The sequence below is a fragment of the Felis catus genome, chromosome C2, assembly GCF_018350175.1.
Source record: "Felis catus isolate Fca126 chromosome C2, F.catus_Fca126_mat1.0, whole genome shotgun sequence".
NCBI classification, from domain to species: Eukaryota; Metazoa; Chordata; class Mammalia; order Carnivora; family Felidae; genus Felis; species Felis catus.
The window spans coordinates 114,825,267-114,852,661 of record NC_058376.1 but is presented as its reverse complement, the minus strand read 5'-3'; the positions used below and the strand labels follow the sequence as shown (position 1 = coordinate 114,852,661).

Genomic DNA, 27,395 nt, shown 5'->3' with positions numbered 1-27,395 from the left:
GATTAGTATTATTAATTATAATTGTAAGCAAGTATTGAGGAATAACAAGGTTCTCAAGGATTTAAAAATTGAATATCTATAAATCATGCAGTGTTTTACAGAATAGGTAGTTATTGTTTGAATTTTCATAGTTCATAGTCACTTATAAATCTTGATAGATATATAGTTATCAATTTTTCTAGTCTTATGTATTACACTAGATAATTGTTGGCCTGATGACAAAGGGTATGGTTATATTGATTTCAGTGTGCATAAAAGATTAGAAACTAACACTGGGTTCTACTCCTAAAACCAAGACTACACTGTATGTTAACTAACTTGAGAATAAAAAAGTTAAAAAAAATATATATATATATATATATGTGTGTGTGTGTGTGTGTGTGTGTGTGTGTAAATAATAAATCAAGAAAGAAAGAAGAAATTGACAGTGTGGGAATTGTAGTTTTCCAGCTGACATCATTGATTTTTAAAAGTGATTTTTAGGGGGCGCCTGGGTGGCGCAGTCGGTTAAGCGTCCGACTTCAGCCAGGTCACGATCTCGTGGTCTGTGAGTTCGAGCCCCGCGTCGGGCTCTGGGCTGATGGCTCAGAGCCTGGAGCCTGTTTCCGATTCTGTGTCTCCCTCTCTCTCTGCCCCTCCCCCGTTCATGCTCTGTCTCTCTCTGTCCCAAAAATAAATAAACGTTAAAAAAAAATTTTAAAGCGAGTTTTAAAAATCAGTTATGATTTTTAAGTGTTAGGCAGAGCCCGTGGCCATTGGAGGGGGTTTTTCTGAAGAGGCCCATTTAAGTAAAGTTGTATGTTTATGACCGGGAAGATGTGGTGACTTTCATCCCACCTATCTTCCTGAGTGATTGTTGGTTTTTAGGAGGTGGAAATGTCAGATATATGATTGCCTTGTCCCACTTGGGTAACATTTATCACATAACTTTGAGTAATGATTTGTGTTTATGGATCACTTTTCAGTGCAAGCTATCCCACATTTTCATGCGTCAGCAGTATCATTATCTTAGTCAAAAGACTTCATCCTTTCTTGATTCGCATTACATACTCTCTACCCCTGACTTACCCATAATCATTCCTCCAAATGTTCCATTTTTCTATATAATGCATATTTCTATAAAATACGTTAGTGTGTGTATGCATGTACATGTGTGGCTCATGGGACTAAGTGCTGTGTGTGATTTACCTTTAGTAGACTCTAATACCTCAAGAGCTGGTGTAGCATTTTATTCATTTTTCGTGTTGCACCCTCCTCACCAGCACTTTGCCTCTCCGTAGGAAACATTCTATACTTATTTGAAGGGAGACACCTGAATAACTTCAGGTCCATTGCCAAAGGAGGTCTTTTTGTCAGCAGCTGCAGTACGCTAGAAGAGACCAGGACTGGAGTCTGGAGACCGGAACTGAGTTCCAGATCTGCTACTTACTGAGTGACCTGAAGCAAGCCAATTGTCTAGTATCTCGAGACTAGTGAGAAGCTCAGGACTGACTCTAGAATAAGTGTTAGGCAAAACCGTAAGATGTTAACTTTGGAGATGGAGGTCAGGAATCTATACAGTATGTTTAAGAGCTTGTATTTCTTCTCTCTCTAATGCAGCATTTCTCAACCTTGGCACTATTTACATTTGGACCGATAATTCCCTGGTGTATGTGTAGGTGTCCCCTATGCATTTTAGGATGTTTGGCAGCATCCGTGGCACTAAATACCAGTAGCTCTGCCCCAGTTATGATAAACAAAAATGTCTCCAGACATTTCCAAATGTCTGAGGGTGGGGGCGCAAAAATCATACTGGGTGAGAACCATTGCACTAATGCAGAGCCGTTGAAACCGGGATTAGTGATTGATTGGCTTGTTTTCAGGAAATGTTTGTTACTGTTTTTTGGTAATGAACTGTGCTTATTAAAAATTTTACTACTGTTTAAATTATAAAATTGAAGTTGAAAAAGTCATTTAAAGTCTCACCAGCCAGAAGTAACTATCTTCTGCATCTGATGAATATTTTCTAGACACACCGGAGGACTTAAAGTACTCTACAGATTTAAAATATTGACCTTATTCTTGGAATTATAACCCGTATCAGCCCCTCATTGGTTGGCAGAAGTGGAGAATTGGGCAGTGGCAATTTTTATTGGCTTTATAACATCTAGACTCGCCCCCAACTCAGTTTTTTAAACCTAGGATACTACTTACCGGCTCCACATTTAAGCTAAATAAACCGGTTTGATAGGAAGGTGTTGATAAGTCATGTTTTTCATATGCATTTTGCAAACTAGTTAGTAGTCATTGTTTATAAAGTTTCTACTAACATCTTAGATACACATCATTGTATTTTAATTCTCAAAGGACTCTAGAAGCTAGCAGATGATACCACTCAGTAAGTTAATTAAGGGACTTTCCTAAAGTCACAGACAGTAGGTGGAAGAGTCTGATCCCTTCCAAAGGCCGTCTGATTCCAGAGCTTGTGATCTTTCCCATCCATCACTGCTGATCCATTCATTAACTTTTTAGCAACATTGGCATGTGTAAGGGAATGATTTAGGTAAAGGATTTTGTGTAAGGGATGATTTTAAGTTGCTGAATATTAGAGAGATGACTTTAGATGGATGCACATACATCTGAGCAGGAGATTTTATATTTCAGTCACTCTGCAAATAGTGTCATTGGAGGGCAGGTGAGGATGACAGAGAATGGCATGGTGTTTATTGCTAACACTGTTCTTAAGTGTTACCCCCTTCTCTTCCCAGCAGAGGGCAGCATGTATCAAGAAGTAGAATTATAAACTTGCATAGTTCTATTTACAAAAATGTTTAGTAAATCCCTTCATAATTAAAGATGTACTCTAGAGCAAATTATTTTACAGTTTGGAAAAAAATAGTCATAAAGACAGATTTGTGCTTATTAAAACATGAAAATCTCATAATAGAGAGCAACTGATTTAGGAATATGACATCCAACAATTAATAGTATTTCCTGTCCTAGCACTCTTTGTAAGTTAGCTGCAATATAGCCCTAACATTAAAGACAGTATTCAAATGATTGTATTTTCTTTAGAGGCTAATACAAGTATACTGAAAAATAATGTAATAATCCAGCAATGAAATAGTAAATCAAAATAACATGGAACTAATATAACAAACTTGAGAGCATTCTAGAAAGAATGAAGAAGTTGTTAAAACCATAAGTAGTCTGTGGATTTAAAAAACTGATTTTGTTTTCCCTTGGTAGTTATAACATTTTGTTACCTGAACTAGCTTCTAACTGGCTGAGTGATAAGAAAATTGGATGAAAGATAGACTTTCAGTTCTAACTCAGGTATTCTGTCCTCTACCAACAGAAACGCTGTCAGTTGTTGCTGTGGAACTAGAACTAAGGGATTTCTTGAATGTCCTCCCAGAAGATGGCACTGCAGCATTTTTCTTGCCATATCTTCTTTATTGCAGTCGAAAGAAATCATTGACTTGAAGGTATCATTGAAAAAGTACCATAATGCCATAGGAGACTGACTTTTTGAAAAATTGAATGTCAGGTAAAAATGTAAATAAAGGATTTTCATATTGAACATGGACATTTATTGCAGATGCTTTCAGGCTGCTTACCTTACCAGGTAGTAGTATTATTTCTTTAATTTATGACCTGAATCCATTTAATTGTCCAGAATGTAAAAGCTACAAGACTTCAGAATTTCCTCGAAGAAAGCATATGTTTTTAAAGCTGGAGACTGACTTTTATTACAAGGAACAGCAAATCAGTGTTGTTGGAGACATGACAATCTTTTTCGTCCCAGAAACACAAACATTTTGTAGGTATGTTTGAAAGCATGTTACTCCCAGGTGGTCCAGAATTTAATCTTGATTTTTCCAGATTTCTTTATTAGGTCACTTCATTTTTTTGTTTTGTTTTGAATAATTTTTGTTGAGAAAGATGTTAATATTTTCCCACAGTAAAAGATTTCAAACTTTACTTTTTTGTTACTTTTTAAAACTCATGCTGTGGTTTCTCTTTGAATCAAATGAAGTAGAAATTTACAAAGCTAACTTTCTTGTTGTCTGGGCATTAACATATTTTGTTGAATGCATGTTTTTCAGCCAAAGCCTTGTTTCTATTTTTTGTTGATGTGTACTTTTGCTCTTTTAGCTAAAGTGTATGTGAAAATAAAGAACTATATCATTGTATTCACAACTGTGTCTACTTTTTAAATCTCTTATTAAACAATTTAGAGTCCAAGTTCAGCTTATTGATAGTGTGCTTTGACTTTAGTTAAGGCTAGAAAAATGCTACTCACCCAGCATCTGCCACAACTCTGTATTGAAACTTTTCTCCTGATGTCAGTGTTCATCTTTACCAGGATTTAGTTTACAGAATTGTTTCTCAGTTCTGCCTTTCTCCTGTTCCAGATTACTATCCTTTTGACCATCTCTTCAAGGGTTCACAAAATCCAAATAGATTGGCATTATTTTTATTTTTTGTCTTGTTTCATTTTTAAATTTTAAAAATTTTAATTGAACTGTTTATTTTTATTTTAAAATATACTTTTTAAAATATTTAATTTTGAGAGAGAGAGAGAGCACAAGCAGGGATGGGGGGAGAGAGAGAGGAAGACACAAAATCCAAAGCAGGCTCCATGCTCCATGCTTTCAGCACAGAGCCCAATGCAGGGCTCGAACTCATGAACCATGGGATCATAACCTGAGCTGAAGCCAGACACTTAACCGACTGAGCCACCCAGGCACCCCTAAAATTTAATTTTTTATTTTACTTTCTCTACACCTATGCCCTCATGTCCACTGATTCATTAGGAATGATGTCAGCATCATATTAGAGGGATTGATGGAAAGCCAATGGTTGGAAACATTTCAATGAATCTTAACAGTGATCCTTTGAGAACCATCAAGGATAACATTTGGACATAGATTTTGGGGAGTGGGGATGAGGAAAACAGTTTTGTAAAGTCCTTCTGATGGTTGTATGAAGGGCCTATGTAAATCAGTTATAAGTGTATTAGAGTTAGTCGGATGTCTGTTGATCTTTTCATATGAAATGCAGGAAAGTGTGTTTTCAGTCTTTTTTTTAATGCTCATAGCCATTCCAAAGTAAACTTTTTCTTCAGCTCTTTCACGTACATAGTTATGAATCATTGTTTTTTTTTTCTTTTCTTTTTTTTTTTTTTTCACTTATCACCAATTTATTTCTTTCAGCCAGACTTGGTCTCTATAGGAAGAGAAATTTTAAGACCATTATTAAAAACAGTACAGTAGTCCCCCCTTATCCATGGCTCCAGTGATCCATGGTCAGCTGCAGTCCAGAAGCAGGTGTTCCTCAGAAGGTAATAGCTTAACACTATGTCACAATGCCTACGTCATTCACGTCACTTCACCTCATCACAAGAACAAGAGGGATCAGTAAAGTATGTTTTGTGTGTGTGTGTGTGTGTGTGTGTGTGTGTGAGAGAGAGAGAGAGAGAGAGAGACCACATTCACATAACATTACAGTATATTATAACCGTTCTATTTTATTATTGTTGTTGTTAATCTCTTACTCTGCCTAATTTATAAATTAGACTTTATCATAGGTATGTATGTATAGGAAAAAAATAACACATACAGAGTATAGTACTATCTGTCGTTTCAGGTGTCCCCTGGGAGGATGGATAAGGGTCGGAGAACTATTGTATTTATCATATGGTTTAAATGTATTCTAATTTTTTGATGTTAGTTATTTTGTTTAATTCTTGATTCATTTCTATTTTTCCATTTTTTTACATGTTTAAAAACACATGTCTCATTTTAGTACTGCTTTATTTAAAGAAAAATGTCTCCTCCCTGCAAGATCTTCATTAATTATAAAGGGAAAAATAATAACTTTACAATAATGAAACCTGGCAGACATCTCCTTAATCAAATGCTCAACGTTAACATAATCACTAAGAGAAAAAAATCAACATCAGGTGCGTCTTGACATGTGTACTGAGAAAAACTATATCACTTCTGTGAGAATCCTTCCCCCCCAAAAATGCGTAACCTGAATCTAATCATGAGGAAACATTAGACAAACCCAAACTGAAGGATGTTCTGCAAAGTCACTGCCCTGTATCCTTTAAAAATGTCAAAGTTGTAAAAGGCAAACTGCTTCAGACTAAGAAGACATGCCAGCTGAACACAACGTATGACTGGGAGTTTCTTTTTCTGTGAAGAACGTGATGAGAATAATTTGTGAAATTTGAAAAGGGTCTGTAGCATTGAATCATTTTTAACTTCCTCATTTTGAGAAGTGTATTGTGTTTATATATAATAACCTTGTTTTTAAGGAACTAGATGTATGTATGTTTACTATTGTGTGTGTGTTAGGGTGGGGGGGCAGGTAGAACGGGGAAGCAAAAGCACAGGTGGCTATGTAAAATGTTAACATTTGGGGAATTTCGGTGAAGGGTACATGGGAATTTTTTGTATTGCTCTTGCAGCGTTTCTCTAAATCTGACATTATGGCCAAAAAAAGTTTTAAAAAGTTCCTTTTCATTGAACAGATTCAGATATTTTTACCAAGCAGAATACTGGATTTGGGTACTTAGTAGAAATACAGAATATATAATCCCTGCCTGTAAGTAACTAAAAGCTAAGCAAGCTTTTTTTCCCCCACAGACTCCTCCAGAAGGTTATCTTATTGTCATAGAAGTGTCACAGTCTAAAAAAAAAAGTACCTTTTATATTTGTCAGAGGAGATCTTGGTTATGCTTCTTGTGGTAGGGGAAATGAAGCACTATATTAAGTGTAATGGGATAGCCACAATTCTTTTCTAGTGTTTTTTTTTTTTTCCTTGTGGAGGAAATTGCCTGTCTCCCGGCGCATAATATCGGAACGTTTTACTCTAATTTCCTGTGCTCTCTTTTCTGTGTCAGGTAAGCAGAAAAATTTCCAAGATTCAGAATTCATGTAGACTTGTCCAGAGCTTTATCAAACTTTTATTTAAAGATAATTCAGACTGGTAAACGTGGCTCTCCATTTTTTTGTTTAGAGTTCAAACTATCGTTTTTGTTCGTTACTGCTTCTTCCAGGCCACGCAATACCTTATCTTTTTGTAAAAGCCAGTTTCTTTCATCTTTTCCCCACTGTGTGTTCTCTCTTCACATTTGCTCTTTGTTCTACAGTTTTCCCTATGGCTTTTAAAACAGTCTCCCCTTTCTTAAGCAAGCAATCATCTCCCTCTCCTTCCAGGGTATTTCTACAGGAGGACTTTCCAGTGCCTGGGTGTGTAGGGTTAGCCTGTAGCAACATCCTCTGCACATCAGGCATTTGCACACACAAATTTCCAGAATGCCTGCCTCAGTGTCCCCTCACTCTTGGGTGTTTTTCTCTGAGCAGGACCATGCTTTTGTGTGCTGGTTTACATGTGTGCTGATGATATTCTTCAAACACTATTTATAAAGTTTTCTTTCTCATCTTTGACTCTTCACCTTCTTCAGTAGGTGGCGTCAATCCCAGTGGTTTGCCTGTTCCCCTCTTTGGTGTTGTGATGCTCTCAGTACCACTCTTTGTAATAAAGGGTTTTAATAGAATAGTTTCTCATGTTATGACGTGTTTGTGTAAAACCCAGGAGCAGAAATTAAAACTTGTCGTTTGCACTAATCGTTGATCTTTCAGTGACTTTTAGCTTTTAAGAAATTTATTTCTATATTTTCTTCCATCTATATGTCCCCTTCTATGCCCATTTGGAAGAGGAAACACAAGGAGGTGTTTTCTCTACATCATTTCCCCCCATTGGATTTGCCATTGCCAATTCTAATAGTTCTGAACCCAGAAGACCCAAGAAACACAAAGCCTGCAGCCACACAGTGGGAATTTCACTCTATAGAACACATTTTGTGAATATCCACTAAAGGGCTGTTCATTTTCTTGTGCTTCCTGTGCTTATGTGTATGCACACAGGAGGGAGTATTATTGCTGGGGTGGGAAAAACAGGGAATTTAGATTCAATTTTTTTCCCCTGGATCTTTGCTATGGTCTAAATGTTTGTGTCCCCCCCAAATTCCTATGTTGAAAACCGAATGCCCATGGTGACAGTATTACCTGGTAGGGCCTTTGGGAAGTGATTAGGCTGTGAGGGTGGAGCCCTCGTGAATGAGATTAGTGCCCTTATCAGAGAGGTCCCAAAGAGCTAGTTAATCTCTTCCACCACGTAAAGATATAATAAGAAGTCTGCAACCCAGAAAAGGACTCTCATCCAACCATGCTGTCACCCTGATCTCAGATTAACAGCGTCCAGAACCGTGAAAATAAATATACACTGTTTATAAGCTACCTAGTCCAGTATTTTGTTATAGCAGCCTGAATGGACTAAGACAATCTCGACAAACAATAATCACTAATGCTTCTCTTCACCCTAGAAGTGCAGAAAGACATCATTTCTGCCTGATTGACTATTTGAAATTATATTGACGGGGCGGAGGGGCGGGAGGGGGTAGCTTTCTTGTGTACCAGGTACTACCTAGAAAAAGAAGTTAAATGTTTTCTATTAAGAAAGGAATTAAATTTACACGTGTCTTTTGTAAGTCACAGTTACTGTTTTGGCAAATAATATGACCACTCCCTTATATCAGTTTTAGGAATAATTAGCCTGCCTCACATTGGTGTCAGTTTGTGTTTGCTCAGAGACTACTGGTGCTATGATCAGTACCTGCCAACAGAAGATAAGCTGTATCCCATAGCATTTAGCAGTAAAAAAAAGAAAAAATTAAAAAAAAATTCTTGTTTGGAGGTAGAGGAGGATGAAATCAGGGCAGCAAATTCAAAAATGCTTCCTATTGGGGGAAGTATTTAGGCAAAATAATGCATCTTAATTATACTGGTGATATATGACTTCTTCAATTACTAACTCAATATTCACCTTCATTTGGTAGAACCGTGTAAGTAGTTTCCATTCCAGCATGAATGTGGTCAGTCACATGGCAGTGGAGTAACCAGATTCCAGGTGTTTTTGGAAACATTTCTAGAGTTTGGAAGGTCCCAGGGAAAATGTCGAAGACATCAGACCTATAGATGCCCCTGTGCTTAATTAGAAAAATGACAAATATTATATAATGTTTATTATATGTGAGAGTTCATTCAAGTAATCTTTCATGGGCCATTTCAAGGATATTAGAAAAATGGATGAATCTGATAAAAAAAAAAAAAAAAAAAGAATGAGACCCTGTGCATTTGACCCTGTGCATTTCTATGTCTAATACAAACAGTGAGATATGTGGTCTTTGTACTCCTGCTAAATGCCTGGGGGGATGGTCCATTTAGTGGGTGTGAAGGAAAAATGTGATGAGAGTGAACTCATCCATTAGGACCACCTGGCATCTCTTACACTTCAACTCTGGTTTGCCTTTTTATCAGAGCACTTGAGTTACAAAAGGGAATTTAGCTCTGGCCTTATTTCAGTCCTAATCTCACATTTGCTTGACCTATTCTAGATTAGCTGGTCTGTGAAACTTTATGACAAGGAGGGTAATGCAGGGAGCAAAAAAAAAAGGAGGCCAGTGGAGAAGCCAGAACCAGGGGAAGTTCAGGTAGAGTCTAGATTAGACACAGATACTTGGAGGGTATTTCTGTAGGGACAGAATTGAAAGTCCAATAGGAATATATCATCTATGTAAACCAAAGTACATATAACAAAATGGCCTTTTCTGCAATGGGCTTTGTGGTAGCTTCTGACTTTTCTACATTAACTCAAAAGTAAGAAAAAGGAGCTATTGACTCCTGCTGAAATCAGCGCTGAGAAGTAGAAGTAGCATTGAGATCTAGGGACCTAATCAGTTGCATGACACCAAAATGATCTTCTCGTTCACTTCAGGCCATTTAGGATTCAGAAATTAGAATAAGTAAAGGTTATAATAAAGTCTTGTCTCCACGTTCTGATTCATCATTATATGAACATTCCTAACCTCTCTGCCAACAATTCTATTTGAATGCCTTGCCCGGTAATATGTGAGCAGAACTCCATGAAAACCCACTAAAAACTGTAAATCCAAGGAGAAGCCCAATGTGTTACAAAGGGTGGTAACAGCAATTGAAATTGCTGTGTGCCACGCTCCTTGAAAATAATTTAGTTGTCTCTTGAAACCTCTAACTTTTCATTAGTCTTCCTGAGGATATATTTTCTTTATTTGTATTCAAACATTTTCCAAAAGAGCAAGAATAAAGACCGTGGATCACTCCTACCTTGTATCCGAAGCTGTGGCCGTGAAAATGTACAGAGTGCAAGTCTATTTCATTGCCCATTCCCATCAGATACCAATTGACTTCATCTCCCACACGCATTGTGAGGCCTTGTAGGTTCCCGAACATTCTTCCATTAATAGCTGAGGAAAGCACATGACTTTTTTTACCTTCCAGGATTTTTTATTCAAAACAATTTTTTTAAAGTTTATTTATTTATTTTGAAAGGGAGAATATGAGTGGGGGAAGTGCAGAGAGAGGGGAACTGGGGATCTGAAATGGGCTCAGTGCGCACAGCAGAAAGCCCGATGCAGGGCTTGAACTCATGGACCACGAGATCATGACCTGAGCCAAAATCAGATGTTTAACCGACTGAGCCACCCAGGTGCCCCTACCTTTTGGGATATTTTAAATCAACAATTATTTCACTGAAAATATGATTACTAGGTTAACGTACGGGATCTTTTTGAGGTAGTGGGAATTACTTCACTACAGATGGGGAAATGAATACTTAAAGGTCAGTAATGTCGCACTGCTCTTCTAGTCACTTAGTGCCAAAAGCCTTTATCCTAATTGTGAATTTAAAAGGGAATGACACTTTGGAATTGGGAGAGAAGTTAATAGATGGTTTTGCAGAGAGTCCCCTTTTTGCTTTGAACAGAATTCTACCTCACAAAGTGAGGCAGAATTGGTTTATTATAAAATGAAACAAATGATTGGGACACCTGGGTGGCTCAGTCAGTTAGGCGTCCGACTTTGGATTAGGTCATGATCTCACGGTCCCTGAGTTTGAGCCCCGCGTCCGGCTCTGGGCTGACAGCTCAGAGCCTGGAGCCTGCTTCGGATTCTGTGTCTCCCCCTCTCTCTGCCCCTCCCTCATTCATGCTCTCTGTCTCAAAAATAAATAAACGTTAAAAAACTTTTTTTATAAATAAAAAAAATAAAATGAAACAAATGAATGGTCTCCAAACTAATTTTATTTGAAAGAAAAAAAGGGAAAAAATGGGGTTTAAAACAATGTATCATACCGTGCATCTTATTGCTTTCTATGAATTCCTCATCATCTTTGTTTACTTTCTCAGGGTGCTCAGAGTATGTTTTGATGTTTTCATCTATATACCAGGATTCATTTTCATCAAAAACAAAAAACAGAAGAGAAAATTCCAGTTTCGTTATAGGATTGAATATTTTCATGTAATGTGTCCGACAAACAATCAGTGGGCCAATTAATCCACTATAAAGATCCTGAAAACAAGCAAAAACTTCAGTCATCCTTGTGATGTAGGTCAGCATTTCAGAGAACTGGGACCTCAGGAATTTAGAAGGACTGATTTAAATAGTAGATGTGGACTAATGTGGTGCTGTCAGGCCAGTCACTTCCCACTTGTAGTTAAACTGGGTGAATGGTGAGTAGTAGGTAGGTCGGACGGGTGATGCTGAAGTAACAGAAATGTGTGCAGAGGCCAAATATTGGCTCAGCTAATGAGCAGTATGTACGTATGTATGTATGTGGCAATTTAAAAGACCCCCAAATAAACAGTGCTTGTCTGCCTATTCCATCTAGCAAGCACCGTGCCAGTATTTAAATAACCAGAGATAATCAAACAAAGCCCCTGCCGTCCAGGAGCTCAGTCAGTAGGGAAAATAGAGGATAGAAGAAATGGATCACTTGTTGTGATGGAGGTACATGAAGTGCTAATGAACATGGAGGAAGAAGACCATGATTGACTTTAGTCTATGGGAAGTTTGATTTGCCTGGGTGTCAGGAATGGCCTGTGAGGTCTGGAAGGGCCTTTGAGCTGTATCGTGTTCAGGAATTTTAGATTTTATCTCAGGGGTCATATGTAGCCATTGAACATTGAACATGGAATGGCAATATATTTGCATTTTAGGCCAGTCATCCTAGTGGTGGAGTGAAGGAAGGATTGAAGGAGGAAGAGGCTGGAGCCTGGGAGACCACTGCAGTAGTCAAACGAATGACAAGGACATGATCTATGGAGACAGAAGGAATAGACTGAACTACATGTAGGTGGGGGAATCACCTGGGTGAGCCAGGTGGAAGAATCAGACACTTCCTGCCCAACATTCTAGCTTGAACAAATGAGTAGATTTGTAACTTATTGCAACAGGAAACACAAGAAGAGGTGGAGAAGAATCTCAATTCCGTTTTAGAGTTGCTGTGTTTCCAGTGGCTGTGGGACATGCTGGTAATGTTCAGTAGGCTGGTGTATGGGCAAGTCTGGAACTCAGGAGAGAGATTTCGACTCGAGATTTAATTCTTCGAAAGAATCTTGGAACAAGTTCTGTTTTGCAGTTGTTGAGCGGTTTGTTGGCTTTGAAATATTTAATCACATAGCCTTAATTGTGCTGGAATGACTCCTGAGATCAACATTTTTATTACCAGGCAGTAACAGAGCTCTGAAATCACGTACCTCAGTTCTTTGAGCTTAATGTGTTCTTATATCAAAAGGAAAATAAAATACTGTATTGATTAGTATTTGATTCTGCATTACCCATAACCAGCAGTCATAGTGTTGATACAGCTATAACTGTATCCTTAAAAAGAAACAAACCAAAAAATGAAACCAAAGTAAATTGTTGAGCAGCTTACTTACTTTCCTGGGACTTTAAGATGGAATTGGGTCATAGGAAAACTGTAATCTCATCTTCCTTCAACTGTGTGTCTATTTGGGGGATTTGTACAAAACACAGAGGATCTAAATTTTACCTTAACTTGATCCACCGTTGAATAGTAAGCCCATGGAATACAAGCAGAATCCTCTGTTCCAGCTCCAGATCTTTCTGGGATTTTCCATATGTATGTGTGAGTTTCACCTAAATTAATCAAATGTTAATGTATCTGTTTTTTTTGGTTATATGTGTGTGTGTGTGTGTGTGTGTGTGTGTGTGTGTGTGTGTGTGTATATATATATATATATATATATATATATATATATATATATATAAAGTCTTGAGAACGAGTGACCTAGAAACTGGAAATGTCAAGGTAAGTAGTTTTAAAAAGCAATGGCACTCAATTATTTTCAGGAATTTAGTTTAAAGACAAACTGTAAGACATAGACTTACATAGACTTACATAGACTTACTGACATAGAAAGACTTTTAGACTTTCTTTGTCAATTATGAATTAACTAGCCATGACATACATGTACCGCCAAGCCAGGAGGTGGCAATACCAATATCACAATTTGGGGGAACTTTGGAACAGATATTTTTTTAAGCTTGAACTATGTTTCTGTAAAACACCATTTTCAACTCTCAAGTGATCTCCCCCAGTGTAAGACCCTTCCCCAAGATGTCTCTGTGTTTGTATCTGGACTGCCCTGAGTAATTCCCTTGGCTTCACCATGGCCTTCCTTTTCTCCTTTTTCACTATCATCCCTAGCAATTCCACAGTTTCTGGTGAGGAGCCATTAGATTTCGTGACCTCGTCTCTGGTCTGTCTCATTCTGTTGTACAATACGCTGCTCTGTCACGGCTCTGTCACATACAGGACACCACCACACCTTGGACCTTGACACTTTGGAGATAGCCAGTTACTCTACCCTCCCTGTTGCCAAGGTCTTTACCTTCTTCCATTTGCTCTGGGCTCTTTTCGAGCCTGATGTCTGCTTCTAGTCACCTCAGGGATTGCTGTCCCACTGCTCACCAGACCCTGACTTTCAGCTGTGGCCACCCACTGTCCACTCCATTTATACAGACCTCACCATTACATATTCATGCTGGCAGACTTTAGTTATCCAGAGTCTGACAAGCCTTTTCTAGGGAATCAAGCGGGACAGGAGGGGTGGTCTCAAGGGATGCAGTAGACTCTTTCCGTCTTCCTCAAGTCCCGCATCCTACCTGCCCCTACCTCCTCACCCTTTTTCTAAGCAGAACATTTCACTGACAATATGGCATACATTCACCACCTGAACATATTGTCTCTTCATCTATGCTCTTATTCTCATAAGCCCCAAAATAATATTTCCTCCTCTTCTCCATTCCCCAACCTGCTCTGCCACTCATGGTAGATGCCCAAAACCTTGGTACTATCCTTGATTCCTCCTTCCCTAACCTGCCCTAATGCCCAATCTTTCAGCAGGGGCTGTTAGCACCACCTTTAAAATAGAACCGAATATGACAACTCACCACTTCAGCTGCTTCCACCCTGGTCCAAGCTTTATTATTATTTTTTTAACCCAGATTATGGCAATAGCCCTCTAATTGCTCCTTGATTCCGCCCTTTTCCTCTGTAGTCACTTACCTACACTTCAGCCACAAGAGGCCTTTACAAAGTGTTCATCAGATCATCATTCTCTGACTCAAATCTTCACATGGTTAATAGTATAAAATCTAAGGTCCTAACCTTGGCCTCTGAGGTTCCCCTTCTTCCTACTGCATCCGGCCCCTGCCCTCCCTGGATCTCATCATGTCACATTCTGTCCCCCCGTTTGCTCTGCTCTGGCCTCTGGCCTCCTTGCTGTTTCTCAGACAAACCAAGCCCTTTACCATCTCACAACCTGGGGTGCTCTTCCCCTATAAGTAAGTCCCTGTGGCTCATTACTTACCATTTAGGTATCTTCACCACTGGCGCTTCCTCAAAGAGGGGACTTCCTGACCACCCTACCTAAAATACCACCCTTGTTACTCTCTCTCATCCACTGTAATCTTTAGCACTTTTCACAGCTTGGTGTTATGTACACATTTTATTGTTCATTTCTTTTGGAAGAATGTGACACTCACAGGGAAGGGCTTTTTATCTCCATTCCCCTCAAGTGACCTGAGCAACTTCATAGAGTAATTTATTTTTTCTCACTCATTTTTTTCTCACTCACTTGACATATTTGGGAACTGTTAGATTACTAAGAAATGGCACTTTCCAAGAAAGCCAACTTTACAACTAATAGAAGAAAAATATAGTTTTTAATTAAAGTAAAAACACACATGTATTTCATCTGTTCTGGCTTTTACACTGTGTTAAAGTTATTGAGTTCCTAGTACATGCCAGATATGGGGCTAGAACTGAAGGCTTTAAAATGTCACATGGCAGTCTCTGCCCTTAGGATCCTGCCTTCAGATACAAGGCATGGAAGCATTCAACCACACACAAGTGTAGTAAATGCTGTCTTGGCGTGGAGGGATCATTTCTGCTGACTCAGCCTTGAGTATTTATAGATGCCCAGTATCCTCAGATCTTTTCCTCACATTTCTCCTGTGGATCTTTCTCTTCTTCTCTCCTTCCCTCCCTCCTTCCTCCCTCCCTCCCTTCTTTCACTCCTCCCCTCCTCTCTTCCCTCCCCTCAACTCCCCTCCCCTCTCCTCTCATGTGCATGGAGACATACACACAGATACACATCTCTGTATACTCTCTTAACCACCTCCTTCACTTTCTCAAGATACTCATTTGGAAGGAATACCTCTCTGATAACAGTCATTTGTGGAAAGCCTGTAAAGTCTACTAGAATGAATGAAATGCAACACCCCCCCAATGAGTACCTGGTAAAGTTGGAGTAACTATAGAATCCTCTGTTTTCACTCCATGGGCATGTATTGAGTAAGGCCTTGTGGCCATGTTTTTAAAGACAATTACAACTTTGTCTCCAACATTTGCATGAAGTTGTGGACCTGGAAATAGCAAAAAAGAAGAGTGGTTTATATGCTTGTCAGATTGGAGGTTCTAACTCAGTAATAGAAGCAAAGACCAGGTAGCTTTCTTAGCATGAAGGCCAGAGTCTGTGTCCCCCACCCCCTCCACTGTGGCTTCATACTTTACTGTTAGGTTTATATCTGGCCTCAGAGGATTCAGAATAAAAACACTAGTAATGATTGCCGCTACAGATGGAAACCAGGGATGCATCTCTCATCAAGAGTCCTACTGGAGGTTTTGGCCTGAAAGTCCCCTGCAGGACAGTGGCCTAACCCTGGTGAGCCAGCTGTGACCCTACCCTGGCCAGAAGTCATTGTGCAGCACTTGCTCTCATTTCTCAGCAGTTGGGCTTCCAGAACTTCCTGAGTGTGAACTGATGGCAGTACTGCATTTAGAAGGGTGAGTGGGGTTACCCCTCCAATTTCCACCCCCTCTCTAGCCAATCTTAGCTTGTCTGCTGCTTAGAGAATTTCTGTGACCCAGCAACAATGCCATTCCCCTTGGGTGTCTTATTCCAGGGGCTAAGGGTAATCAAATCCCAGGGTACTCTGTTAGTATGGAAATAGAGTGGGGTTGGGAGTGATGTCCCCAGCACTTGATGATTTTCAAGAAACTTCCCAAGAGCAGTGTTGGTCAAACTCTTAGACATTCTCTTTTAAAATGGTTCCTGAGGGGCGCCTGGGTGGCTCAGTTGGTTAAGCGTCTGACTTCAGCTCAGGTCATGATCTCATGGTTCGTGGGTTCAAGCCCCACATTAAGCTCTGTGCTGACAGCTTGGATCCTGGCACCTGCTTTGGATTCTGCATCTCCCTCTCTCTCTGTTCCTCCCCTGCTCTCACTCTGTCTCTCTCTCGAAAATAAATAGAGATTTTTAAAAAATTTAAAATGGTTCCTGAGAAATGGAAGGCAACTTTTCCCATGCCTTGTGCACGGTAACACTTTTTCCTATATTTCCTGGTCTACATCTACATTTCTTTTTCTTGGCGTTACTCACTTACATGGCAATTTTAAAGCAAACAGTGATGACTTGGGAGTGGGATGAGGGGTGGAATAAGAGGGAGAAATTTTCTTTTCTCAATGTATAATAATAAATTGTTCATGAGAGAAATAAGCAATATTTTTATTATGCCATATTCTTTAGTGCATATAGGCTCCTTGTTTTTATTGCATAAATTTTACTTTCATTTGAATACCTTTGATCTATTAACTGGGAAGTTAAACCCAGGGACACGTATTTTAATGTACATAGCACCACATCGTTACCCCACCCCTGATGATTAGAGTACCTAGAATTCCCAGGTGTTCTTCTTTAGCCTTCCTTTCCACTGGAACGCTGAACGTGCTGTCGGTGTATTGCCGATACACAACTTTCTTGTACTTTGAGCCTATGTAAAATTCTTCCTTATCTAAAAATGCATTTGAAACACTTAAACAAAACACACACACATCTGAGGTTAGTATCTGTCTTAATGAAAGTAGAAATTGAATTTTAAATCTTGAATATAGTTTTTATTTAAGTAATTATGCTAATTTTTAATATCACTCTCACATTCCAGCAATAAAGAATAATTTAGAAATACATAGGGGTGCACTATAAAGGAGAACTAAAGACGAATTTCCCTGATGAACATGGATGCAAAAATCCTCAACAAGATACTAGCCAACCAGATCCAACGATACATTAAAGAAACTTATTCACCATGACCAAATAGGATTTATACCTGGGATTCAGGGCTGGTTCAATATCCATAACACAATCAATGTGATACATCACATCAATAAAAGAAAGGACAACAACCATGTGATCCTCTCAATAGATGCAGAGAAAGCATTTGACAAAATACAGCATCCTTTCTTGATAAAAACCCTCAAGAAAGTAGGGATAGAAGGGTCATACCTTGAGATCATAAAAGCCATATATGAATGACCCAACACTAATATCTCCTTAATGGGGAAAAACTGAGAGCTTTCCCCCTAAGGTCAGGAACAAGACAGGGATGTCCACTCTCGCCACTGTTATTCAACATAGTATTGTAAATCTTAGTCTCAGCAGTCAGACAACACATAGGAATAAAAGGCATCTAAATCGTCCAGGAGGAAGTCAAACATTCACTCTTCGCAGATAACATGATACTATATACGGAAAACCCAAAAGATTCCACCAAAAAACTGCTAGAACTGATCCATGAATTCAGCAAAGTCACAGGATATAAAATCAAGGCACAGCAATCAGTTGCATTCCTATATACCAATAATGAAGCAACAGAAAGAGAAATCAAGGAATCAATCCCATTTATAATTGCGCCAACAAACATAAAATACCTAGGAATAAACATAAGCGGAGAGGTGAAAAATCTATACACTGTAAACTATAGAAAGCTTATGAAAGAAATTTAAGAAGACACACAAAAAAGGAAAGATAATCCATGCTCCTGGATTGGAAGAACAAATATTGTTAAAATGTCAATACTACCCAAAGCAATCTACATATTCAATGCAATCCCTATCAAAATAACACCAGCATTCTTCACAGAGCTAGAACAAACAATCCTAAAATTTGTATGGAACCAGAAAAGACCCAAATAGCCAAAACAATCTTGAAAAAGGAAACCAAAGGGGAGAAATCACACTCCTGGCTTCAAGATGTATTACAAAGCTGTAATCAAGACAGTATGGTACTGGCACAAAAACAGACACTCAGATCAATGGAACAGAATAGAGAACCCAGAAATGGACCCACAAACATATGGCCAACTAATCTTTGACAAAGCAGGAAAGGATATCCAATGGAATAAAGACAATCTCTTTAGCAAATGGACAGCGACATGCAGAAAAATAAACCTGGACCACTTTCTTACACCAGACACAAAAATAAACTCAAAATGGATGAAAGACCTAAAGGTAAGACAGGAAGCCATCAAATTCCTAGAGGAGAAAGCAGGCAAAAACTTCTTTGACCTTGGCTGCAGCAACTTCTTACTCAACATGTCTCCAGAGGCAAGGGAAGCCAAAGCAAAAATGCACTATTGGGACCTCATCAAAATAAAAACTTCTGCACAGCAAAGGAAACAATCAGAAAAACTAAAAGATAACCGACGGAATAGGAGAAGATATGTGCAAATGACATATCAGAAAACAGGATAGTATCCAAAATCTATAAACTTCTCAAACTCAACACCCAAAAAAATAATCCAGTGAAGAAATGGGCAAAAGACAGGAATAGACACTTCTCTAAAAAAGACATACAGATGGCTACCAGACCCATGAGAAAATGTTCAACATCACTTTTCATCAGGGAAATACAAATCAAAATCACAATGAGATATCACCTCACACCTGTCAGAATGGCTAACATTAACAACTCAGGCAACAACAGATGTTAGCAAGGATGCAGAGAAAGAGGATCTCTTTTTCCCTGCTGGTGGGAATGAAAACTGGGGCAGCTACTCTAGAAAACAGTATGGATGTCCCTCAAACAATTAAAAATAGAACTACCCTGCAACCAAGCAATTGCACTGCTAGGTAATTTACCCAAGGGATACAGGTATGCTGTTCCGAAGGGGCACATGCACCCCAATGTTTATAGCAGCACTATTAACAATAGCCAAAGTATGGAAAGAGCCCAAATGCCATCGATGGATGAATGGATAAAGAGGAGGTGGTATACATATACAATGGAGTATTACTCAGTGATCAAAAAGAATGAAATCTTGCCATTTGCAACCATGTGGATGGTAACTGGAGGGTATTATGCTAAGTGAAATTAGTCAGAGAAAGACAAATATCATATGAATTCACTCATATGAGGAATTTAAGATAGCAAACAGATAAACATAAGGGAAGGGAAGCAATATATATAATATAAAAAGAGGGAGGGGGAAAAAAACATATGAGACTCTTAAATATAGAGACCAGAGGGTTGCTGGAGGGGTTTTGGGAGGAGGGATGGCCTAAATGGGTAAGGGGCATTAAGGAAGACACTTGTTGGAATCAGCACTGGGTGTTATACATAGGGGTTGAATCACTGGAATCTACTCCTGAAATCATTGTTGCACTATATGCTAACTAACTTAGATGTAAATTAAAAAATAAAAGATTAATTAATTAAAAAAAAAAAGAAATAGATAGGGGTGGTAAAAAGGGAGTGGAGCCATCTGAGTGCTGGCCTTGACTCTTCCATTAGATAATGACCTCCAGCTAGTTATTGCCTGTTGCAGCCTCAGTTTCCTCATCCCTAAAATGAGGTATGAGATGAGATGATATCTAAGGTTTCTCTACAGTTCTAAAATTCTGCACCCATATTTCATCAGTGAAGTGTTCTCTCATTACTTGTGTCTGGTTTATAAGAACTGAAGTGGCCCAGTGTTCCCAGCCACTCCCTTTATCTAACGTTTTCATTGACTCTTCATGGCTCCTTCAGCCTTTTGACTATTTTACCCCCATCAATTGAAATAACATTTTACTCCTTTACACTGCAGTCAAACTAACCAGCTAACCTTTGCTTAGCTATAGGCTACCAGTCATTTTGTACACCCCAGATCTGAACACATGCCCGTCCCGATCTCTCAAATCCTTTCCAGGAAAGGTTAGTACATGGCGTATGAGGTGATAGAGGGGAAAGTGGTTAGAAAAGTCTAAAAGAAGTGTCAAGTGATACTGTTTTAAATGTAGTTTCTGAAGCTCTAATAATGATCATTTACTTACATTTATTCACAATGAACATACTTTTTACATCCATCATGTACATGTTATTGGCGGTTTTGAACCATATTTTCCCTATAAATTCTTGGAGGACAGAGATCATGTCTACTATACTGCCCTCAAGAATTTAAAATATTCTTAAAATAGTTTTAAGAATGTAAAATAACTGAGGCACCTAGGTGGCTCAGTCAGTTAAGCGTCTGACTTCGGCTTAGGTCCTAATCTCCATGGTTTGTGAGTTCGAGCCCACATTGGGCTCTGTGCTCCAGCTCAGAGCCTAGAGCCTGCTTCGGATTCTGTCTCATTCTCTCTCTGCCTCTCCCCCACTTATGCTCTGTCTCTGAAAAATAAATGAATGTAAAAAAAATCTTTTAAAGAATGTAAAATAACTGATTACTAGAGTGATAAGGAAATCTTTGAAGGAAAGATGAGACACGCAGCAAATGTCTGATAAGGAAAATAGTATTTTAGCTTTGAATTTAGGCATTGATTTTTGTTTAAGTTTGAAAGTCAATAGCAAGATATAGGCACAAGAATATAAAAAGACAATCCAACAGAAAAGAAAGTGAGATGAATGACTATAAAGAATCAAATAAGGTGGAGATTTTCCTGTGATAAAATTGCAAGAACAGAAATTAATGAGGAAAGGATCAGGGGAAGCATTTTGTTACTGCTCTGTTGTTATTTAATGCAACTATTTGTTTTTCTACAATTGAGTGTAATTCTTAATTCTCTGAAAGAGAAAACTAAAAAAAAGAAAAACTTAGGAATCAAAATCTGGAGAATTACTTTTGTTCTTGTAAGTGATGCAGCTCCTTTTCCCACTCCCTGCTTGGGGAATAATCCCACTCCACCTCCACTGCCGCGATGTAGTAGGTCCGCTGTCCCTGGGAGGACCTTGGGTTCTCAGCCTGTTGCCTGCATGTGTTCACAGTGTATTTTTGCTTCATGCCTCCCGTATAGTGATCGGTTGTTAAGCACTCAACGTCAAATGTCCCTGAAATGGTATATAAGAGAGCATGTCACTCCTTTGTTCAGCACCTCTATGGCTCCTCAGCTCACCCAGAATCAACGCCAAAGTCCTCAATGTGGCCTCAGTTAGATGATCACATCACCTATCACTCACGCTGCTCTAGTCACAGAGGCCTCTTTGCTATTCTTAGAACAAGTCAAGTATGTGCCTGCCTCAGGGCCTTTGTACTTGTACAAAGTGTACTTTGTACACTCCTCCCCCAATTATCCACATAGTCCATGTTCTCAATTCATTCAAGCTTCCCTTTAATTGTCAGAAAATGTTTACTCACCTTCCCCCATCAGTCAGCCCCTTTTTCTGCCCTATTTGCTCAAACCACTTAGTTTTATATACATATGTGTGTATATGTGTGTGTGTGTGTGTATGTGTATATATATGTTTGTGTGTGTGTATGTGTGTGTATGTGTGTGTATACACACACATACACACACATATAAAATCGCTTGTTGTCTGTCTCCCTGCATTAGAATTTCCACTTCACAAGAGCAGACACTTATACATTTTTTCTTCACTGTTGTATTTATACTTGTCTAATGAATAAAGAAAGAGGTGACATTGGACTTGTCTTATGTTATAATGGCATATAATGAACCAAATAAAGCCTGAAGCAAGTTAGTGTGTTTCACATTTTGGTTAAAGTGCTTTCTTTTTGTTTTTGTTTGTTTTGCTCATTCATAACCAGACCTGCAGGTATCTCTGAATTCGCATGGCTATAGTTCTAGTACAGGACACTCAACTGCAAACAACCAACAAGCCAACACGACATGTAGGCTACAGAGAGATGACAAAAAGTTTAACTACAGAGCTGTTATGGAAGTCATTCCCTTTTTAGTCTGATTTTTCAGCCATCTTTAAAAGGATCATAACTTAAAAAGAGACATCTCGAGGATTCTACTGTGTGGAAGTGGGAGAAACCACAGTCTACTCTTCATTTGTCACACCCCCACCCTCAACAAGCAGGAAATGGACCTGTCTGGCCCATACTTAGCTAATAGTGGCCCAGACATGCTCTTCAAGGGAAGGAAGGGAACTTGGGAGGCTTAGAGAAGGAATGAGTTCATCACCCAACATAGGGTTGAAAACCAAAATGACTGACATGAATTGATTCCATAGAGACTTGTCTTGACTTTAAAGAAATTCACCTTGAGCATCAGGCTGCATGAAGAGTGTAAGACTTGTTTGAGGGAAGAGGTTTCCTGTGTCTCTTCTTTCTCCTTTTGACAGATATGTGTTTCCTGTAAAGTAAATCCCGTGTACATCAGCCTCATTTCCAGCGCTGAATAAGTACCACACGACTGACTCTCTTTTGCACATACTGAGACCAGGCTGATTCCCATACATGAATCCATTCATGGCTGTAAAATTTGGGAAATAATATTTGGAAAGTGGTTTATCTGATGTCCCACTACACGGTGATCTCCCAGATTTTCCAGAGCGAACTCTGTTTATTTAATTTTTGAAAGCCCCATTCATGCCTGCCCACCTCTTTATGTGTCTGGAGTGTCTCTGAGACTTCTTGTTAGACGCAGCACTCCCAGAGTAGTCCCTGGCTGGAAGGAGAAGAGCTGAACACAGAGTCCTTGAAGTTTCGCACTGCTCTTCCCCACTAACTACTTCTTAGTCCTCTCAAGAGTCATATGTGTGAGCTCTCAAATGTATGAATAATTACAGCTGTTCCTGGGCACCGTAGACTGAGAATGTTGTTGCTGCTCTAGGATGGAAAAGTCTCTGATTCATCTTGAATAACAGGGGAGAGTAAATGCAGGATGTTTTCTCTCACTGCTATTACTAATAGATGATACTCTCAACTCCTCCAAAATGTAAAATTGCAAACTCAAAAGGAATATCTTAATGAGTATAGATAGTACTGACTCAAAAAAAAAAAAAACCCACCAGTATCAGTTTGTAACGCAACTTTACATTTGTTTCTTCTGACCACAGTGATTTTCACATGTAGTCTGTTAGCAGTGTGGGCATTCTGAATAATTAACTCACTATCTAAACCTCTAGAATTACCCTGGGAGCTAAAAAGAAAATCTGATGCTAGGTTTCAATTAAATAAAAATTTCTGGAGGTTGCCCTGAGCATTAAAAAAACGGTTTTAACAATTTTGAAAAACTCCCAGGGAACTCTAATTTATAGTCATTGGTAAGAATCATTAAAGTTCATTTTCAAGAGAGGTTGTATCTTTCTTCATATTGAATAATAAAATGAGGCTGTCATTATGAAGCCACAGATGAGAAAAGCATCTAACCCAGTAGTTCTCAAGTTTAAGCAAATATCATAATGATGGAGAGGGTTTGTTAAATAGATTGCTGGCCCCACCCATAAAGTTTCTGTCAGTAGGTAGGAGCTGGGGCCCAAGAATTTGCATTTCTAACACGTCTGTGGGTGATGCTGAAGCTGCTGATCCAAGGGCTACATTTTAAGAACCATGCATCTAATTGATATATTTTGCAGGTTTCATTATTCTAAATTAAGCAAAATGAGGAATAACTGACTGATAACTTAAATATCAATATTACCCTCAGAGTTGTATATAATCATTTATTTAAAATTAACCAATGGGCAAAGCTTTAGCATTTTGATTTAATTAAAAGCACTACATGGGCAGTACTGAAATAACTTAATATTGATGGATGATGTATACTTACAGTGCATCTTATTAGATTCCTGAAAGTCTTCATCTTCCTTATCTACCAGGTGAGGTGCAGTTGTAAACATTCTAATATTATCATCTAGGAGTAAACTTTCATTCTCATCAAACACTGTGGGAAATAAATAGAACTCCTTGTCTACATCTTTCTGTAAATTGAAACAAGAACAAGGAAGTGAAAATAGGATAAGTGAAGCAGAAAGACTTGCATGTACACAATACTATTTGTTCACAAATTCACTCAAGGAAGGATAAGAAGTTTCCATTCTTCTTTGTAGATGGAGCTCATGAAAGACTCCAGCTGACCACCAGAATTTCCATCAGCATCTATGCAGATTTTTGGTTCAACATGATGTAAGCCTCTCTGTGCGCATAAAAGTTCTGACTCTTCCTGCCCATACCAAGTAAACACACCAAAAACAATTATTAAAATAGGGGGAATATGAGCCTGTGCCAGAAATTAGGGAAGTGACATCCGCATACATGAAAACTTGAAGAATTTCTGTAAGGCAGAGCAGGGGAAGCAGGTAGAGGGAGGAACTGTCTGAAGTGAAGAAACAGAGTGCCAAATGAGCTGGAACAGGAATTCACACAATCTCAGTCATCTGGACAAACAGTCTCACTTCCTTTCCCCTTGTCCCTGGTGAAAAATAAGCAAGCAGAAATGCTATCTGGTCTATGAAATGTCCCAGTAGTTAAGAAGAAGGCAATTAGTCTAAGAAATCAAAGCATACGAGCCCCTGAAAACAGGATACTCCCTCAAATAAGAGAAACTTTAGAGATTATTGCATGTCTTTTTTCTGAGATAGTTTTTTTTTGTCAGATAAAAAACATGATTATAAAATTTTTAAAATCCAACTAAAGCAGAGACCTGAAGGTTAGATCCTACAGAAAACTGAATCAATGATGGAGATAATGTTAAGAAAGCTCCCATGAATCAGAACAAAAAGATTCAAAGGTATACACAGTAATAATTTCAGAAAGAGAGACACTATAAAGGGGAAAAACATAATGATAATAAACAATAGTAGGAATGTTTACCACCATAAAAAGAAAAGACTAGAATATTCAGATTCAAAGTCTTCACTGAAAACAAGGCAAAATCAGTTATAGAGATCTGTGCTTTAAAATATTCTGGCAAAATTTTTTAATTTCAGGCATAGACAATTTCTACAGTAATTCATTTTAAAAGTGTTATCACAAACACTGGACGTCTCTAGTACAATAAATGTCAGAAGAAGATGGAGTAGCATTTATATTTTTGAGGGAAAAAGATTATGATATGAAAGTTCTATATTTGGCAAAGAACAACAAAAATACATTCTTGGGTCTTGGTTGAGCAACCAATCCTTGATTTTGCCTAGGATTATGATCCCAGGGTCCTGGGATCTAGCTCTGCATTGGGCTCCATGCTGAGCATGGAGCCTGCTTGAGATTTCTCTCTCTCTCTCTCTCTCTCTCTCTCTCTCTCTCTCTTTCTGTCTGCCTCTCCCCTGCTCTTTCTTACTAAAACAAAATTTAAGAAAATATTAAAAACACATTCTCAGATATGTAGGGATTCCAGATGAGGACTTCTATGATCACTTGAATTCTGATCTACAGAAAAAACTTCAGGGGCACCTGGGGGGCTTAGTTGGTTAGGTGTCTGACTTCAGCTCAGGTCATGTTCTCATGGTTCATGTGCTGACAGCTAAGAGCCTGGAGCCTGCTTCAGATTCTGTGTCTCCCTCTGTCTCTGTCCCTTTCCTGCTTGTGCTTTCTCTCTCTCTGTCTCTCAAAAATAAATAAACATTTAAAAAAAGAAAAAGAAAAAGAAAAAACTTCAGTGAGAAGTTTACAGGTCATGTTTTCTGGTCATGATGAAACAAAACTAAAAAATACTAATAAAAGGACAAAAAGTTAACAAAATTAAAAAGATCATATTTGATCCAAATTACTCTTAGATAAAAGAGAAAGAAAAAATGAATTACTAAATATTTAGTAAGCAATGTCCATGAGAACAATGCATAATGTATGGAATATAAATAAATACGCAAACTGAAAGTCTGAAATGCTTTTTAAGTAAAACCAAATAAAAATAAATGTTTATGAATATCTGAAAATTTTAGAGAAATAAAATGGGAAAATAGGAATTAATAAAGGCAAAAGCAGAACTGTTTAATAAATTAGAGCACAAATTAAAATGGTTAAACCTAAAAATGTATTCTTTGAAAAGACTAATAAAACACAAAAACCTCTGGCAAGTCTAATAAAAAAAATTGGGAGACAACCCAAATATACCACATTAGTAATGAGAAAGGACTATAACCATATATATATGGGGGAAGGAAAAAAGATCATTACGTACAATAAATATGATAAGTTGATTTAGAACAAGGTAACTGAACGGACCAATATCCATGGGTCAAATAAAAATGTGATTGAAACATAAACAAACAAACAAAAAAACAAAAAAGAAAATCCTAACTACTTCTTTTTAAAAGTCACATACTCGAAAAAATTTTACAGAAAATTTCTTTCAAATCTAAGGATCAGGTAATTCCTATTTAAACAGTTGCAAAATACTAAAAACATGGAAATATTCCCAATCTATTTAATTAAGATAGTATAAACATGATATAATAACTAAAAAAGCAAACAAAATGCAAAATAATGTCACTTATCATTTAGGAGAGAAATTGAAAATAAATTACTACCAATTTACTACAGAAATATACTGAAAAAAAAATTTAAAAACCACAGTGCTCAATAATGTTTCTCTCAAGAAATGCAAGACTGGTTCAATATTAGGAAATCTTTAATGTAGTTGGTCAGGCTTATAGGTCAAAGGGGAAAAGATACATAATAATTTCAAAGAAATCTAAAAAAATTTTTAATAAAATTTGATATTTTGACCCTAGCTATTCCCTCTGCTTTCCCTCAGATCCTTGCAAGTCTATCTCCTTGAAATTGAGATCTCCTACCTCAAATATTACATCCACCTTATCTAAACTCGGATTCCTGTTCACTATCACATTACCCTAAATAGAAATTCCGTGTTCATGGATAGGAAGACTCAACACTGCCAAGTTGCCAGTTCTTCCCAATTTGATCTATAGAGTCAATGCAATTCCAATAAAAATACCAGAAAATTATTTGTAGGTATCAACAAAGTGATTC

At 38.1% G+C, this 27,395-nt stretch overlaps 2 protein-coding genes across 15 annotated transcripts in view; one reads left to right on the top strand and one right to left on the bottom strand.

Moving 5' to 3' along the window:
* The window catches only part of HPS3 (HPS3 biogenesis of lysosomal organelles complex 2 subunit 1), a 39,053-nt gene extending 34,871 nt beyond the window's left edge, over positions 1 to 4,182 (top strand). For 5 of the 10 annotated variants that reach the window (XM_045037454.1, XM_045037457.1, XM_045037459.1 and 2 more), the window contains one exon: positions 1,281 to 4,182. In XM_045037454.1, the coding sequence (XP_044893389.1) occupies positions 1,281 to 1,432 (152 nt within the window). In that variant the 3' untranslated portion in view covers positions 1,433 to 4,182. The remainder of the gene's footprint in view (positions 1 to 1,280) is intronic. The other 5 variants (XM_045037455.1, XM_023260472.2, XM_023260470.2 and 2 more) reach the window with 2 other exon arrangements.
* Positions 1 to 27,395, bottom strand: part of LOC101081158 (ceruloplasmin) — a 74,121-nt gene that overhangs the window by 8,240 nt on the left and 38,486 nt on the right. The window contains exons 10-19 of one of the 5 annotated variants that reach the window (XM_019810580.3): positions 24,235 to 24,385; positions 22,723 to 22,935; positions 21,337 to 21,544; positions 17,133 to 17,272; positions 15,696 to 15,824; positions 12,925 to 13,031; positions 11,225 to 11,441; positions 10,200 to 10,339; positions 8,881 to 9,043; positions 4,737 to 5,211 (exon numbers count right to left, since the gene is read on the bottom strand). In XM_019810580.3, the coding sequence (XP_019666139.2) occupies positions 5,195 to 5,211; positions 8,881 to 9,043; positions 10,200 to 10,339; positions 11,225 to 11,441; positions 12,925 to 13,031; positions 15,696 to 15,824; positions 17,133 to 17,272; positions 21,337 to 21,544; positions 22,723 to 22,935; positions 24,235 to 24,385 (1,485 nt within the window). In that variant the 3' untranslated portion in view covers positions 4,737 to 5,194. The other 4 variants (XM_045037453.1, XM_019810579.3, XM_011286166.4 and 1 more) reach the window with 4 other exon arrangements.